At 33.8% G+C, this 18,016-nt stretch overlaps 1 protein-coding gene across 1 annotated transcript in view; it reads left to right on the top strand.

Annotated features, from left to right (window-relative positions):
• The window catches only part of LOC145292172 (tether containing UBX domain for GLUT4-like), a 189,785-nt gene that overhangs the window by 20,592 nt on the left and 151,177 nt on the right, over positions 1–18,016 (top strand). Inside the window, exons 4-6 of the mRNA XM_080138434.1 lie at positions 2,116–2,200; positions 8,031–8,104; positions 9,972–10,446. Of these exons, the coding sequence (XP_079994560.1) occupies positions 2,116–2,200; positions 8,031–8,104; positions 9,972–10,446 (634 nt within the window). The remainder of the gene's footprint in view (positions 1–2,115; positions 2,201–8,030; positions 8,105–9,971; positions 10,447–18,016) is intronic.

Raw genomic sequence — 18,016 nt, 5'->3', positions numbered from 1 at the left:
CCAACTATGGGTTAAATAGAAACCGACTTGAAAACAACAAATATAGTCTATTAAAAATTTTTCTTCAATCTTTGTATTCGGCATTAAATAACCTGAAAAGGGTTGATATGCCGTAAAAGAAAAACAACCAACCAACCTAAAATGACAAATTTTGGTCTTAAAATGCACATTGACTTATACACAAGTATATATGGTATACAAGAGTTAAAATAATAAAAATATTCTGTTGTCCTAACCCCAATATTACTACCAAAATGATAAAAGCAGCAGCAGATTATTACAACCTACTTTATGGCTAAACAATTTGTGTGCAAGAGGTGTAATATAATAGAGATGAATGAGAAGAGAAAGCATATCTGGATGATGACACTATTGAGGTTAGTGAGAAGTTTTTTTTTTTTTTTTTTTGATGATACCATTTGAGCACAGTATGGTGCAGGTGCTAGCGTGATTTCAAGAATTAGGAATGGATGAAATAAGTTCAGGAAACTTTGCCACAGTGTTTCCACTGTCAATGAAGGGATGAGTCTTTCAGGCATGTGTATGCAGCATGATGATGTATGCAATTGAAACCTAGCCAGTGATGGTTGAGGACATGTGTTGCATGGAGAGAAATAATATAAGAATTACATGATGAATGTGTGATGTGAGTTTTAAAGACAGACGTAGTTCTGATGATCTCAAATATAAATGAAATGTTGACAGTATAAGCAGATGTGTACAAAACAGGAGACTTTGATGGTATGACCACATTGAAAGAATGGATGAGAGTTCTTTGGTTAATAGATGTAGAACAGTTGAGGTAGCAGGTTCAGTTCAGAGAAAAACATGGGAGGAAGTGATAAAAAAGGGTCCTGAAGGATAAATAAAGACCTGGCCAGTGATAGGTTACTTTGGTATTCAATCTCTTAAAACTGTCTAATGCATGCCAGCATATAAAACTGATATGAAACTGAATATGATGATAATGTATATAGCTCATATGATAAGGGATTAGACTGAATATTTTAAGATCTCGTTTTTAATCTTTGCTCTTGCTATTTGCTTTTTCTTCTTTGAGAAATTCATTATTTAATGTTAATAAATTTTTTAATTCTGAGCAATTTTGGGTCGGGACAGCTAGTTAGATAACTTATTTTTTCTTTTTATTTTGTTCAATTCTATTTAAGTGCTGATGAATGCTTGTTATGTTAAGGGACTATATACTAAACTGAACCCACTTTTCTTGGATTAAAGTGTGATCCAATTGTTTACCAGGAAGAGTTATTTGCTTTGTTGTATAGACGTTTCTTGAAAGTGTTGTTATGTCCTGGGAACGGCAACCAGCTCCCCAAGTGTTAGACACAATCAAACGATAGGCACGTCCCCTTTAAACTGAAGGGTTGATACAATGCAAATATGTTACCTTAAGGATAAATCATTAAAGTTGACTTGAAGTGATCAGGGTCGATTTGACGTTGGCTACATTTGCTAGTGGGTCTCTTCCTGATGTCATTACGGTCAGGGTTTTATCGTTATTGTTGATTAGCAAGGGGTACCCGGCGTTGCCCGGGTGTTTGGAGGTGTGTGTGGAAACTCTGGGGGTGGGGGGTTAAAAAATGTTTTGGTAGGTAAGTATGAGGATCAAACCCGAACCCTTGAGGCAAAGTTGTAAATTAAAGTGTAAAAAAAAAAATGTGCCACACAAGCTGTACCAACCCAGCATTATATAAGACTCCTGATGTTTAAATTTCTTTTGTAAATATTTTGATTAAATAAGAACTAAGAAAAACATAGAAAAACAATAAAAAAAATCAAAAATCAAATAAGGAACGATAACAATTACAAAAAGAATGAGTCATTCCCCTTAACTATTTATTATTTTAAGGTGATTACTTAAGAATTTCTAGAAAACTGTCGGATCAAATTATGCCTTTGTAAAAATCAAATAATTCAGAGTGAGGAACATTGAGAAATGCATTGGGCTCCCAAATAGAACTGCTGTACTCTTGATTAAAAAGAAAAAAAAAGAAATCTCTGTTCTCCTATGCTATATAAAGCCTTGACATGCACTTGTATTAATGTTATTTATCATTAAATTGTAAAGAAATCTTTTCCTCTTATCTTTGTTACTAGTTCCTTGCAAGAAGCTTTGTGTACATCAGTGGACAGTAGTTGCCAACCTCCAAAACATCCAGTGTGTATTTACATGAGAGAAGAAGTAAGTCAAGTGTCGTCTTTTGTTTGTAACATATATTGCTTCATTTGCAGTAAGATGTAGACATATATGGACAATACTGTTGCATAGATATATGTATAGTTTTCAGATTATTAGGTATAACTGTAAAAGTTAGCCCCATTTACAAGGCAAGATATCTGATTGGTTATTTTAATCAGGTGATATAAAAAGATCTGAAGTGAGATATCAGTTGCAGTTTAAATATTAATGAGAAAACATTTTAAAGTCCGGATAGATAGATAGATTTAGATCCCTCATGGTTTTCTGAAGATAGCCGAAAGCAACTCTTAACTAAGAAATTATGGATATCCATAGTTTAGATGAATAAAAAATATATTTTACGTACATAACCCAATAAGTAATACTCGGTTCATACTATTGATTGATGTTTGTGCTTCCATACTTTCCTGCATCTTTGATCTGCTGCGACCAGATCAGACTGTATGAAGATACTGACTTTCTGACCTAAAATGCACAAAACATTGATATTATCTTTTTCTTTTCTTGTGCAAAACTTGATCATGTTCTGCAAAGTCAAAAATAAAGAGAACAGTTTTTCTCTACAAAATGAAAATTCACGAAAATTATTGGATTTTGCATTAAATAACCTGAGAAGGGTTCTTTTTTTAATGGAAATTGCTCCAAACAAGGCATGGAGCTACTTGCTGTAAAAAGCTATAAAAAATCCACTTCAAGGTCAAAAACTTGCCAACATAAGTGTTAGATAGAATAGAATCTGATCCAGAAATCAGCAATTCGTCCCTCTTTGTCAGAAACATCATTCCTAGAATGTGAGGACTAAAGGACAAAATAAGGAAGAGTTATGTAGCTGCCAAAAGTAAACCCAAGATCCACTTTCTACTCTCCCGCCATAAAACAAAACAACCAAACCAAACCGCATCTTTCAGCTGACAATCATTTCCGTCTCATTAACCCTTATCCTCAAGTGGCTTTTGTCCTTGATAAATAGTGACTTGATAGTAACAAAAAAAAAATGAAAATGGTAGTTGTCTCTTTTTTATAAGTGTACTAGCTTTTCTGAGAAAATTATCCAACCTTGAACCACAAGAAAGATGTGGACATGATTCATAAACCGCCGTCAAATGCTAAGTATGATTATCTAAACTCTCTTCACCTGATTACGTTGATAACCTGCTCTTCTATATTACTGGTCTCTGTTTAATGCAGATGACAACCACGACATGCAGTTTATTGACAAATGTTGGCTTTCAGAGATCTTGGAAGGAAATGAAATCAATTATATTTGAAAATACATAACCCTCCTATCTATACTCAAGACACGATTGTTGATATTCAATGATAAATATTAAGGAAAATAGTTTTGAGGATAAGATTTTTAATTTGTTGAGATTTTGTTTTAATTGTAAATATTACTTAAACTAATGGAAGTATTATATGTTTAAATTTTCAAATGGATGGCTGCCTCCAAGAACCCTTTCAAATGCTCTAAAGAAACTGAGATTTGGAGAATATTTAGTAACTAGCATGGGTGCCCAGCATTGCCTGGGTGTTTGGAGGTGTTTGTTGAGCAAAAAAAAAAAAAGTGGTAGTAGGAAGGCAGGTTTGAACTCTCACTGCGAAGGAGGAAAAGAACGTGAAAAAAAGTGACATCTTTGCTGTTACTGTTACAAGAAAAGGTTCCCATTTTCTTATAAGTAAGAAAAATATTAGAAAGACCGAGATTCGAACTTTGTAAGCAAGGTTCAGAAATAGATTCAGAAATGGAATGTGGAATTTTGCATTGTTCAGTTTCACATAAAATAGTTTAGATATGTTGTTGGAAAAGGAATTTTGATTGTTCAATTCTTTTTATGAAAACTGAATTAAAATAAGGTCAGCTAGAAATTTAAGAACAATGCAATTTAAATATGTTGAAAAATAGGTTAGGAAAAAAATTCTTTGTCTGCAGAAATGGTTTGGAAACGTGCCGAACCACGCATGTTCAGGTCGATCACGTTTTTGGACACACGTATGACGTCATGGCAGAAATGAATTCTCAATATAAAAGCTAGAGTTGAAGATGCGTTAGACAGAGTTGGGGACGAAGATAGGAGACAGAGCCGACGTGGTCAGAGGAGGGTCCCTTTGGAAGCGATGGGGAAAGTTTTAATCATGTAGAAACAACTTTGAATTCCTGGATGTCATAATCATTGTAACCGGTCAAATGGAATAAAAGAACATCTCATATTTGTGTAACTGTCGTCTTCACGTTGTCTTTCTACAACAAAGGTAATGTGTAATCATCTCATATTTACTTTGAATAACTCATCATAATAATGACTCTCTCTCCATCTTTGGTGTTATAAGAACTGATCACCCTCTCCTGTCAATATGTGTAATAAGAAGAAACACTCAAAAATGTATAAATGTCTCTCCTTCTCTATCTTCTCATCATCTTCAAAAGACCCCAACTACACAACATTATGACCACCGCCAAACCGGAAGTGACGTAGGTTTAAATTAAGGCTAGACAGTCGAAAAGAGGGGATGACTTTCGAAAATATCAGCAAAAAAGCGACTTCTCCCTATAGAAATGTGCCCAGTTGAGGGTGAAGAAATTAATGTTTTTAGCCAACTTTCGGTATTTGTTGTCTGAAGGGTCGAGCTTCAAAACGATACTGATTTTGTGAAAATCTGTTGCCTCTGTCAAAAGTTTTAGGCAGACATGCAAACATACATACATAGATTTGTATATTGGTAGCTGAAATTTTTAACCCAAACCAATTAAAAAGCTTGCTCTATCTCCGAATACCCTTTATGTAAAATTTCAAATGTTTAGGCCAGAACTTGTCTGAGTAATTTGGTAGAGACCACAGAGGTCAAATTCTTTTTTAACATTGACCCCTATTATGGCCCCTTTGTTGTTTTGGGATCAAATCAAGTTATTAAGTCAGATCCATGTCCAAGGAACCTATATCTAAACTTTCAATTGTTTATACCCAAAATTGTCGAAGGAGTTTGGTAGAGTTCTCAAAAGTCAAATCGTTGGACTTTCATCCCTTAACAGCCAAATTTCTGGCCGAAAACGAATTACAAAGATTTTCCCAAATCTCACTACCCTTTATGTCAAATTTCGAGTCTGTAGATTGAAAATTGACATAGTTATTGTGTAAGAAAATGTACACAGACAGACAGACACTTTCACTTTTATAGATATATAGATTGATGTTTAATTATCAAAATTTCACAAAAATCGGACAATTGTAATTAACTACTTTTGCATGATTCTGCAAAATATAGTCTGTATTTGAACCTTTTATATCTGGCAGCTGCGTTCTAAAATTCATAATGATCAGTTAATTAGTTTAGGAGTGAGCCTTGTACCTACAAATATATGAACATATATGTGTACATATACCCAACGTTATATAAATGGCAATTGTCCATTTCATTATTTAGAGATTCAAACTCTGAGAGCAACAATGATATTCTTTATTCATATAAACTACAGTTTATTAATTACGAGATTTAGAGTATGATTCTCCAAAAAAAAAATTTTCAAGGCAGCTCCATTTTATGGTACTTGTACAGTTTAATCAAGACATTAAATAATGAAAATATCGAAAAAAAGGTTATATTGTACATATCTGTTATGGAATGAAGTTCTTCGAAAATTTCACCTAATTTCATCATGTAGTTTTTTTTTTTTTTTTTTTTTACAACGAAAAAACAATTTTTTATGATACCGAACAAAAGGTTTGATTTTTAGGAAAAAAAGCTAGTATTAAAGATGGGGAGGGAGTGTCTGCACTTTAAATTGAGTTATCTCTCCATGGCGTGTTGAAAAAATTCAAAGAGGGCTGACTTCAATGCGCTCTCATAAAAATGTTTTTTTGCTGCTGTAAAAAAAACAAAAAAAACTACTCAATCAAATAAGTGAAATTTTTTTTTCGGAGATCTTCAGTTCAAAACAGATATATAGACTATAATCTTTTTTTCGATATTTTCATTTTTTTAGTTCCTTGATTAAAGTGTACAAGTACTCATTTTACTATTATAACTTTATTGTAAAATCGGCACTTTATAACTATTGGAACTGAAATATCTACTTTGTACACCACTACATGAAAAATTAGTCCGGTCACCTGATTTTCATCTGCTATGAATGTGATAGTCATCAAAGAAGCAAGCGATCACGTGTTCGTGCCTTGTGCGGCTGTACGTTAAAACAACAACTATAACAAACCTACCTTCAGGTGAGATCTGAAAGAGAGAGACGCCATGGAGATTGACTGAGCTTTTATACTGAACCCAAGTCACATGTTTACAGGTCATGTGATGGGGGTAAAATGGATAAAAATAATATGAGAAGTGGCAGGCAGAGGGAAGGAAGGAAATGAAGTCAACAGGCATTTTGTTTAACCAAATGTTGCAAGAACGAATTAATTTTTTTTTTTTTTTTTTTTTTTTTTTTTAGAAAGCAAAAATCAGCAACTGAAGTTAACTCAACAGTGAATATAAAACTATGGAAGAAATGTTCAAAAAGTTTGATTTCAGTTACGCCAGCTATAAAGCGTCCATTTTTACAATGGAGCTATAACAGTGAAGTGACTTTCTTCCTTGGTACACTAACATAATACAAAACATTTTCTCACAAATAAACATGTTATAAACGTAATAATCAACAATAATCTGCAATTTATAGTTATGATTTTTTTTAACCCTTTATGATCTAAATTCTGATGTAGATAATTAAAAAAAATATTTGTTAATTTTAGTTAGTTTAAATTGTAATGATACTGTGATTTTAAGACTTTTTCATTATAATGATCTTTCATTATGAACTTTAATAGTTAAGCTACCTCTGAATTTTTTGCATTTCATGAATTACCTACTATCTATAATTTTGAAATCCACCTGTCTTGATATCGCAAAAACTTTTGTATTGTAGACATTATTTTCTATTCATTTATTTATTTTTTCCAGGTTTGACTAAAATTCTGAACATTTCAACTGCACTTATCTTTCTTTTGCTCTTTTTTCTGTTGTTTTTTTTTTTTTCCAAATTATATCTGCACTATTAACTAAATATAGAAAAATGCTTTTTCTCAGCAGTATGCATTATTTCTTAACCAGTCTAAACGTAGTACCCAAGCCAAATTGCTCTACTCTTAACCAGCTTTTAAACAGGTTCTTTCAAAGTAAATTAATACAAAAAAAACCCAAAAAAAAACACAACCTCACAAATTTAAAGTTCCATTATGGTATCGTATAAAGATAAAGCTCGAATGCTCAAATCATTCTCTATCGAGGTTAGATAAAGCCAAAAAGAAAAAAATATATTTATGCATAACTATGTAAGGGAAGATTTTCAAATATTATCCTAAACTGAGAACGGAGTAACGGACTTATATAAGCTAAAATGCTCGAGGTAGTTAAAGCCAACAAAAACAAAATAAAACAAAAGCATTGTTGAATTAAAAATAAAATAAATAAAAATACAGAACCGAAGATGCCACCCCCTACCCCTCAACATTATTATTATCTGTAGTTCTTGAAAAAAAGTGTGTTAATGACAACAAACGAAGTTCTCAGAGACAGGTGGAGACTTACTGAATGTAAGCAATGGACAATTGCAATCTGGAGGTATTTCGCATCTACCCAGATACTGAACTAGTACATACAGGTCGTGTTTGAATCAATTCTTGCTTTATTTATACCGTTGTATTCATTTATTTATGACTGAATAAATTAGTTCAACCAGGTCATAAAGAGTTAAATTGTCCCCAAATGGTGCAGACTCTATTGTGAAGTATTTTTTTGTTTGTTAATCATGTTCATTTGTTTTCAGGTAATTGGTGAATATGCATTGAAACGAACCCCTCTCCGAAAATTGGGCCTGACAAGTGGCAAGGCAGTAATCAGGTAAGCTATTGGATCTCTTTAGTCTTTCTTTAAGACTAGCAGGACTCCTTGATGTTTGTTACCCAGAGCAAAAGTGTAACATATTTCTATTACAACTTCCATCTCACACTCTTTCCTGGTTTACCTCTCTCTCTCTCTACTCTTCCCGTCTTTCTTATCCGCCCAGCCCATTGCTCTCTCTGGTCATATGCACATACTTTTATAGATTATGCATATAGCAGAATTGTAGCACATGAGTGGAAGATTAAGAAGAAATTGAAATATTTTTTGTTTGAAATATGTGCCTCATTAAATGTGGATTCATTGAGTGGACACTGTCTAGTTGTTATCTGCTGTGAATATTTGAGTAGTCAATCTTTGGGTGGTCAAATGAAAATGATTGAGATGAATATCGGATGGTTAGGGTTTCCTGTCATATTCCAGATGTGAAGGAGAGGACAGTCGATCCTCCAAGCATGAGGCAGTCAGTTTGGTTTATCTGCTCCTCAGAGAGAAAGAGGATCTTCATCTCTGGCAAAAATTGCACTTTGCTATTCAACCTAAGAAAAAGAGTGCCATTTTAACCCCAAAGAAAAATAGACTTTGTTAATTGTTTTTAAACTGGAGTTGGATTTTATTTAGAGGGAAAATTCTTTTGTTGCCAAACTGACTGAATCAAACAACTTTGGAAGAATGCGACAAGCTGAATGCACACATAGATGTTTATAGCATCATCTTGGCCGAAAGCGATTTGAGTTGCTAAATTTGTTTTCTTACTCCGTAAAAAGAGAGCACTTTCTATTTTGTGTTGTCTGATGCTATCCCTCCATCCAAAACAAGTTGTAATAATGTCACATTTCAGTAACGTATTCATTAAGACTATTCTTAATGCATATAAAAAATGGACAATTATTTTGCTTTGCTGACTTATCCAATCTATTTCTTATCTTAGTTAGTTGGATTCTCAAAATTAACCCATTAAGTTCCAGGGTATCTAATTTTTTTTACTGCTGAGTTGAAACTTTGTGTAATTAATAAACATGGGTTAGAATAAATAAATTGGAAGAAAAAAAGTTATTTATTTTATTTAGAAAGTAAAATATTAACTCTTGTCCAAAATAGGACACTCGGTGCATCAGACATATTTTGGAAATAGAGAGGCTACGCATTCAAGATAAAATTTACACATTATGGTAAAGAGCAAAGCAATAAGTTAGTGGCTTACTATGGCAAGACTCATTTATGTAAGTTCATTCATCCTTGAACAAATAGAATTTTAATAAATTTTAGGGGAATTTTCAAGAGGGTTCCAACAAATTTCGGAGAGAAATTTATGGACTTAGATGAATTTTATCCTTTCTGTGGGGAAAATAGGAATGCCTTCGTATCTGTCTTTCCTGTGGATTGGGACGAAAAAAAATCCAAGATGGTGGTCTCGCAAAGTTGCGCTACATATATGCAAATGAGTTGTGCCGGGTTCCATAAAGCAGGTCGCTCAGAGGAATTGAGAAGGATTTATTTTTTAGTTTGGGACACATTGCTTTGTGTTGTAGCGGTGTGTTGCTTTGCAGCAGACATTTTGAAACACGTTGGCACGTTGAGCCATACAGAAGAGAGAGAAAGAAATGTATCACTTGGGATACATTTCTTTATAGCACTTTCTTCAGAGTAATTATGCAGTAAGCAGTACTATTATGTATTGTAGATTTTAAAAAGAAATTAATTGGTGTCCTATTTTCGGACAATCAAACCTAATAATTTAAACGCGTCTAGTATTGCATCGCACACATGCATGCTCATACAAAAATCTATAAAATTATTCCATTTTTAAAGACATTTTAAAACTATGGATACTGTTTTTCTTTCTTTTTTTTTTTTTCATTAAAAGGTTCCTCCATCGGCAAATTGATGACGTCACGTATGCAAGTATTGTGGAGCAGGTTGACATTGAGGCCAACAAGAAACAGAAGCTTGAGGAAATAGCTGCTCGTCATCAAGAAGAAATAAACCTGAGCTCCGCCGATGACAGCAAGCAAACCACTCTTTCAGTCATTCCTGAATCATGCCCCACATCCCTAGCCCCTCAGTCCTCAGCTTCTCCTGAATCTAATTCATTACCCTCATCTTCCCAGAACAGCAAATCTGTTGAAGCTATGGATGTGGAAATGTCTGTAAGCGGTACCACTCCAAGTGAATCCATGGAAGTTGTGCAATCAGATGGCGGCGGTGGTGGTGGTGCCAGACCAAAAACTCCGAAGCAAGTAACGCATCATGAAGGTGCGGAAGGATTCCATCGTTTCACACAGCAGCTTTTGGAACCGAGACAAAATTCCCCGCAAGAGCGACCAAGACGACAACAACGTGTGAGTGAAATAAGTCTGTGTTGATTTGGGATTAGGTATAGAGTAAGCACCCCCAGTTATTCCTACCTCTTAAAAGAATGGGTTTAGTTTGGCACTATATATATATATATATATATATATATATATATATATATATATATATATATATATATATATATACATACAAGAGTTTCATTCTTGGAAGTTTTTAAAAGTTAAGACTAATTTCTTAATAACCTTACCATAACATTTACTTTTTAATTAAGAAAAAAAAAAGTTGCCACCACTTCGTATTTAAATGTTTTCATCTAATGAAAATATTGTTGGTTCGTTAGTTTTGTCTTTGTTAGTTTTGTCTTTGTTAGTTTTGTCTTTGTTAGTTTTGTCTTTGTTAGTTTTGTCTTTGTTAGTTTTGTCTTTGTTAGTTTTGTCTTTGTTAGTTTTGTCTTTGTTAGTTTTGTCTTTGTTAGTTTTGTCTTCGTTAGTTTTGTCTTCGTTAGTTTTGTCTTCGTTAGTTTTGTCTTCGTTAGTTTTGTCTTCGTTAGTTTTGTCTTCGTTAGTTTTGTCTTCGTTAGTTTTGTCTTCGTTAGTTTTGTCTTTGTTAGTTTTGTCTTTGTTAGTTTTATCTTTGTTAGTTTTATCTTTGTTAGTTTTATCTTTGTTAGTTTTATCTTTGTTAGTTTTATCTTTGTTAGTTTTATCTTTGTTAGTTTTATCTTTGTTAGTTTTATCTTTGTTAGTTTTATCTTCGTTAGTTTACTATATTTTGTATTATTAATGTTATCAACTTTGTTACATAAAAAAAATTTGTCGCAGATTTTTAATGTTTTGATTAAAAAAAATTTTTTTAAATTGTGTTCTAAATTATGAGATGAAAAAATGAACGAATCTCTTAATAAATGAGATTGTTCTCCCTCTGCACAGTGACAAATTGTAAAACAGCGCCCCTAAGAGTGTTATTAATTGTTCCCAACTGTTATAAAGATTGTCAAAAATTCATAACCACAGCTAAACATGCCCATATACTAACTCTCAATACATTGACTCATTGTCTGGTCCTTTTGTCCCAAATTACCGCCATACCTTGATTAACAATCCTATTTTTGTTTTCTTTTGTGCACTTTTTCTCTTTTCCCCCAAATTCCCAACACTTGGAGGGGTGGGTAACCAATAGTTTCACATAAGTAAATATATGCACCGTCCTGAGTATGCAATGTTTAATTACCACATGGTGATAAATCATTGGGGAATATAGAGTCATCCTTAGTTGCTATTACTCTGAGATCCACACTAACTTGGAGTAGTAGTTGTGGTACCTGTCAGCATCCCATCTATAGTTAAATAGGTTATTTATTTACAAAATGTACATATACAAAGCAACAGATTAATCGTATATTGTTGTGATCCCATCAGAGTTCAGAAGAATGATAACTTGACGATTAGTGGAAACAATATAAGCAAATGAAGAGTCTGGATATGCATCAGTCTGACTGCCATGTGTGCAAGACTCCTGCATTACCTGTGTGCTAACACAGAGAAACCTATTTCCCCAGTCTTTATAACAAATCAGAGAGTTCATTATTATTATAGGGTGGACACACCACAACATATGCAAAACATATTTATAGCATTAATAAGATATTAAAGAATCTAAAACACAAGATTTTTTACCAAAATCATTGGATTCGGAATTGACTAATCTGAAAGCGGTTGATGTACCATAAAACCAAACAAACCCAATCATTTACTTTGTAATAACCATTTGTTTTTCGCACGTGTTCTTTTTCTTCAAATTACTACACACATTAATCTGCATTCATGTCTTGATACATTAACATGGAAGATTTGTTTCCTTTAAAAATGGGTAGTTGCATAGACATATTATTTCATCTATCTATAAATATAAAAGCGAAAATGTTTGTGTGTGCGTTTTTGGGTATGTCCAACAAAGGCTTTTTTCCAAGAACCGATTGATCGCCTCACAACTTCTTAAAACTTTTCAAATCGCGCCTAAATGATAATGTCTACGACTTAACAACGGTGGTCGCCTCTCTATTTAATTTGCCCGACTTTTAAAACATAAATATTTAACAATTTTCGATCGACTCATGTGCATTAAGCTTCTTCGTATAAAAACAACAAGCGAACAGACTCGCGGTAAATAAAACACTGTCCCGCACTCAAAGTTCACGCCATGAACTCGTCAAAAACAGACATCTGCCATTAAACATCACACATTTTTTTTCACTCTTTATTATTTTCCAACTGCGCGTCAAGGTTTCATTTTTTTTTTTTTTTTTTTTTTTAAACAAACACCCGGAACACCTGGCCATCTATTTTTCTTTTCATTTACCCAAAAACATATACACCTACAAACACCCGGGCAACACCGGGTACCCCTCGCTAGTCTATATATATAAAAGCGAAAATGTGTGTATGCATGTATGTATGTTCACTTTTTGTGTATGTCTAAGAAAGGCTTTTTTTCCGGTGAATTCTCGAGGCCGCGCTCATTTTTAAAACTTTTTATATCACGTCTAAATGATAATATCTACGACTTAACAATGATGGTCGCCTCTCTTTTTAATTTGCCCGACTTTGAAACGTTAAATATACAACATTTTCGGATCGGCACGCGTACCCTTCGTTTTTCGGTATAAAAAAAGTGAAACTCAAGTTGAAAAACAGCCTTGAAAGTGATTTAACGTTTGGTCAATGTAGGCTTATCGTCATATCAGACGGTTGCTTTCATTTCGAGACGAGACACTTCCCCTAATAAACGGGGAGCTGGTTTTCCCTAAAGTTAGGTAAAAACAAACAAACCAGGTTATTGACCTCATTAAAAACTGTCCCGCAGAAAATGTAACTGCTGATTAGCTATTGCTTACGTCGTTAACTCTACGACTTCTACTTGACATCATTAAGTGCGCGCACCTGTCAATTCTCTTCTTACTTAAATAAGTTCAAACGTCTTTCAGTAACTCATTCTGGTTGGCCGAACGGTTAACGTGTCATGTTTTTTTTTCACATTTTATTTTCAAACTTCACCTCAGGGCTTCGGGTTCAATCCTAATTACCAAACCTTTTTTTACCCCCCCCCCCCCTCCGTTTTTCTTTTTGATTTAAGAGCACACACCATGAAACACCTGAGCAACGCCGGGTACCCCCCGCTAATCTATAAATATAAAAGCGAAAATGTGTGTATGTATGTATGTTCGCTTTTTGTGTATGTCTGTGAAAGGCTTTTTTCCGAGAAACGGTCGGTCGGCTCACAACTTCTTAAAAATTTTATATCACATATAAATCATGATATCTACGAGTTAACATTAGAGGTCACCTGTCTATTTAATTTGCTCGACTTCGAAAAGACAAATATTCAACAGTTTTCGCTCGACGCATGTGGATTAGGCTTTTTCATATAATAAAAGCGGCACTTATTCTGGCCGTATTTTTCTGGTCGCGATCGCCGGAAATGTCCGAAAGCAATCAGATTTGATCAATGTGGAAATATTTTCCTTATATCAGACAATTGCTATTCAATTTGGACAATCCCCTTTTTATGGGGAGCTGGTCCCCTCCCCCCACCAACATCTTGGAAAATAAAATTAAAAAAAGCATTCCCACAGTAAATGAAATACTACCTCACAGTCAAAGTTGACCTCATTAAGTCATTAAAACGTGTACCTGACAATTCTAAATAGTTAAATAAATTTAAACATGTTTCCGTTAGTATTTCGCAGCGGCCCTATGGTTAATGTTGCACGTTTTTTTTCACACTTTAATTTCCAACTTTACCTCAAGGGTTCGGGTTCGATCCTCATACTTACCTACCAAAACTTTTTTAAAAATTTTAACCCCCTTACCCTCCCGGAGTTTTGATTTACCTCAAAACGCCCGGGCATCGCCGGGTACCCCCCACTAGTCTATAAATATAAAAGCGAAATGTATGTGTGTATGTGTGTTTACTTTTTCTGTGTGTCTACAAAAGGCTTCTTTCAGAGAAGCGGTCGCTCGCTTAACAACTTTTTAAAACTTTTTATATCACATACAAATCGTAATATCTCACACTTAAAAACGAAGCTCACCTGTCCATTTAATTTTCTCGATTTCGGGAAGATGAATATTCAATATTTGTCGCTCGCCGCATGTGGCTTAGTCTTTTTCCTATAACATTTTGGGGGTGAGGAAAAAAGCGTTCAGCAGTAAATGAAATCCCGCAGTCAAACTGACCTCATTAACTCATTAAAACGAGCACCTGCTAAATCCAACTAATTAAATAAATTCAAACGTGTTTCCGTAAGCATGTTGCGGTGGGGCAATTGTTAACGTTGCACTTTTTTTTTTCACAACTTTGCCTCAACGGTTCGGGTTCGATCCTCATACTTACTTTTTTTTTTTTTTTAACGCCCCCAAACACCCGGGCAACGCCGGGTACCCCTCGCTAGTGTATATATATATATATATATATATATATATATAAAAGCGAAAATGTATGTATGTGTGTTTGTATGTCTCGCAAAAACTTTCAACACAGGCCACGGATTTTAGGTATCATTTTAAAGCTCGAACCTTCGCCCGACAAATATCGAAAAATTGGGCAAAAACATTAATTCCTTCACCCTAAACTTGGTCCTTTTCTACAAGGAGGGGTGTTGAAAAAAATCGTTCCTACATTTTCTCTCCTCCTACTACTACAAGAATGACATCATATTTGACCTAGAAAACGTTGACGTTAGTTTAAACCACCTGCAAGTGTTTTTAAAGGTTTAATTTTATCTGTTCTCAATTGTATGTCTCCTTGGCATTGGGTTAACGTGTCAGGCTTTTTTTTTTTCTCCGCAGCCTCGATGCTTCGGGTTCGAGCCTAGCTTCCTACCTAAACATTTTTCCTCTTTTACACCTTTTTTTTCCCTTTTTTTTTATTTTATGTTTGTTCGCTGTTTTGCTTTGTTTTGGCTTTCTCAATTTCTTTTAACATATTTTTTTTATAATATTAAAACAGGTTCCCCCCTCCTACATACACACCTCCAAACACCCAGGCAGTGCCGGGTACCCCCGCTAGTCTATAATATAAATCTCACCCGTCTGTTTAAACATATGTATGTCTGCTTAAAACTTTAGACAGAGGTGACGGATTTTCACAAAATTGTTTTGAAACTCAACCTTTCAGATGATAAATATCGAAAAATTGGCTAAAAACATTAATTCTTTCAACCTCAACTAGCCATTTTCTACAAGGATAGGTTGCTTTTTTTGCTGATATTTTATAAATTCATCCCCTCTTTTCGATTGACTAGCTTTAATTTAAACCTTTGTCACTTCCAGTTTGGCGATGGACGCAACGGCAAAGACGTCACTTTTTTTTCACATTCTTTTCCTCGTTCGTGGTACCAGTTCGACCCTGCCTGCCTACCACTTTTTTTTTTATGCTCAACACGCACATTCAAACACCCAGGCAATGCCGGGTACCCAGGCTAGTTTAAATATAAAGCAATTGTTTAAAGAGACTGCACTCCTATCTGTCCTGAAAACAGTCTGAATTTAAAATCGGATAAATGCAAATACAAATTAATAGGTGCTTGTGCAGAATAGTGGATTTTGAAACAAATGCATTTCAGGTGAAAACATTGCATACATAAAAAATAAAATTTATCAAGATCATTGATTGATAGTTTTATCATATGTTTCAATGTGGAAAAGTTCTTGATGGAAGGGAATCGATTTGACAAACCGATATTTCAGAATACAAAATATCAGAACCGTTGTGGATGATTTTTTTTTTTTTTTAAATTGGATCTAGCACATTTTCTGCTGGATCCTTTTTCATAATTTTTAGAAATTATATTAATTTTGACATAACATGTAAGTAATGTTTTCACTTGAAATGCTTTTGTTCGAAATTTCACGATTCTGCACAATATTTGGAAATGATTATAAGACAAAAAATTACACAGAATTTTTACAATATGAATAATTTGTAGATATTAACAACTTAATGCTTAATATTTTTTACCAAAATGTCTGGATTCAAGAACAGTTGATCATCCGATTTTGTATCAATGAGACAGAGATTCTATCAAAATATTTGCCATGTATGAGTTATTTCCCTTTGGCTTACATTCACAAATTTTATGAATGCAGTAGTTTGGTTAGAAACTCTGGTGCAAATCCAGAATTCAACCTAATTAAAAATATCAGCAAAATAGAGAAGAAACTTTATGATGTACATATGTATTATAGAACGAAAATGTCATATTCCAAAAATTACGAAAATGGATCAAGTAGTTTTTATTTTTTATATAGAAAATCATTTTTTTATGATTTATCACCATCTCATCTCTGTCATCTTTCATGATGCTTCACCACCAAATCTACATGACTTCTCCAGTTCTCTCAAGTCAATAGTCATTCTTGTAGGTCATTCTTCTTTTACCACAGTTTGGGTGTTCATCTTGGTTTAAAAAAAAAGAACTACCTGATCAACTTGCATAATTTTTGGAATATGACATTTTTGTTCTTTGACTGGTATGTACATCAGAAATAGTTTTTTTTATTTCTGTTTTCTAATTACGTTAACTCTGGACTTGCACCATGTACAAACACATGTTCAAAAATTAGGACCAGAATTTTTCCTAGTTTGTTGGCTAGAAGAACTATAATCAACATCACCACAGGAAATGTAAATAACTGCATTGTTCTTCTTCACCAATATCATCGACTTAACCCATTAGCGTCCGAATTAAGGGAAACATTTAGATGTAATTTTTTTTTTCTTTTTTTTTTTTAAAATGAAAATAGGGTTTATGGACTCTTAAAAGCTTATTTTGAAGATTTTAGACTTCTGTGAAAATTTATGGTAGGTAAAAATTACTGTCCCATTTATAGAATGCTGGCAGAATGTGTTAGCATAAATAAGAGAAATGATAGACAATAAATCCTTTATTTCATAAATGATATTACAATGACTAAAGAACATTTATAACACTCCTAGATATGAGTACACAATTATAACACTCCTAGATATGACGGCAGTGTCGGTGGGGCATTAGAATACGCCGACTGCCCCCCTGCATAGGTAAAAGTCCCTCAATGGGGGTCCTGGATATGACCTTAAACTATATCCTTGCGGGCCTTGGGGAGTGTGGAGCCACCCTTTAATTGCCATTGCTCCCAGGTCCACTCTGACCCGGAGTGGTAGTACCTGTTAGGGTCCCAACTATGGGTTAAATAGAAACCGACGTGAAAACAACAAATATATTCTATTAAAAAAATTTTTCTTCAAAATCTTTGGATTCGGCAATAAATAACCCGAAAGGGTTGATATGCCGTAAAACAAAAACAACCAAAATAGATATGAGTACACAAATGCTAATAAAAAAATACATGATAAAATATGACTTAATAGAATGTTTACAAAAACAAAACATGATAATTCAAATGCTGCATAAATTATAAAATGTTGAAAAATTGTCAATCAATGGTTATGGAATGAATAGACATGAAGAAAGCTGAACTAGCAAAATGTTTTAATATCAAATAATGGCATTTTTATTTATTTTTTTAGCATCCCATTAATGGAATGCTGGCGGGT

Source organism: Euprymna scolopes, chromosome 13 (genome assembly GCF_053919585.1).
Source record: "Euprymna scolopes isolate OS-2025 chromosome 13, ASM5391958v1, whole genome shotgun sequence".
Taxonomy (NCBI): Eukaryota; Metazoa; Mollusca; class Cephalopoda; order Sepiida; family Sepiolidae; genus Euprymna; species Euprymna scolopes.
The sequence above is the reverse complement of the archived record's forward strand: the minus strand, read 5'-3'. Positions and strand labels throughout refer to the sequence as shown.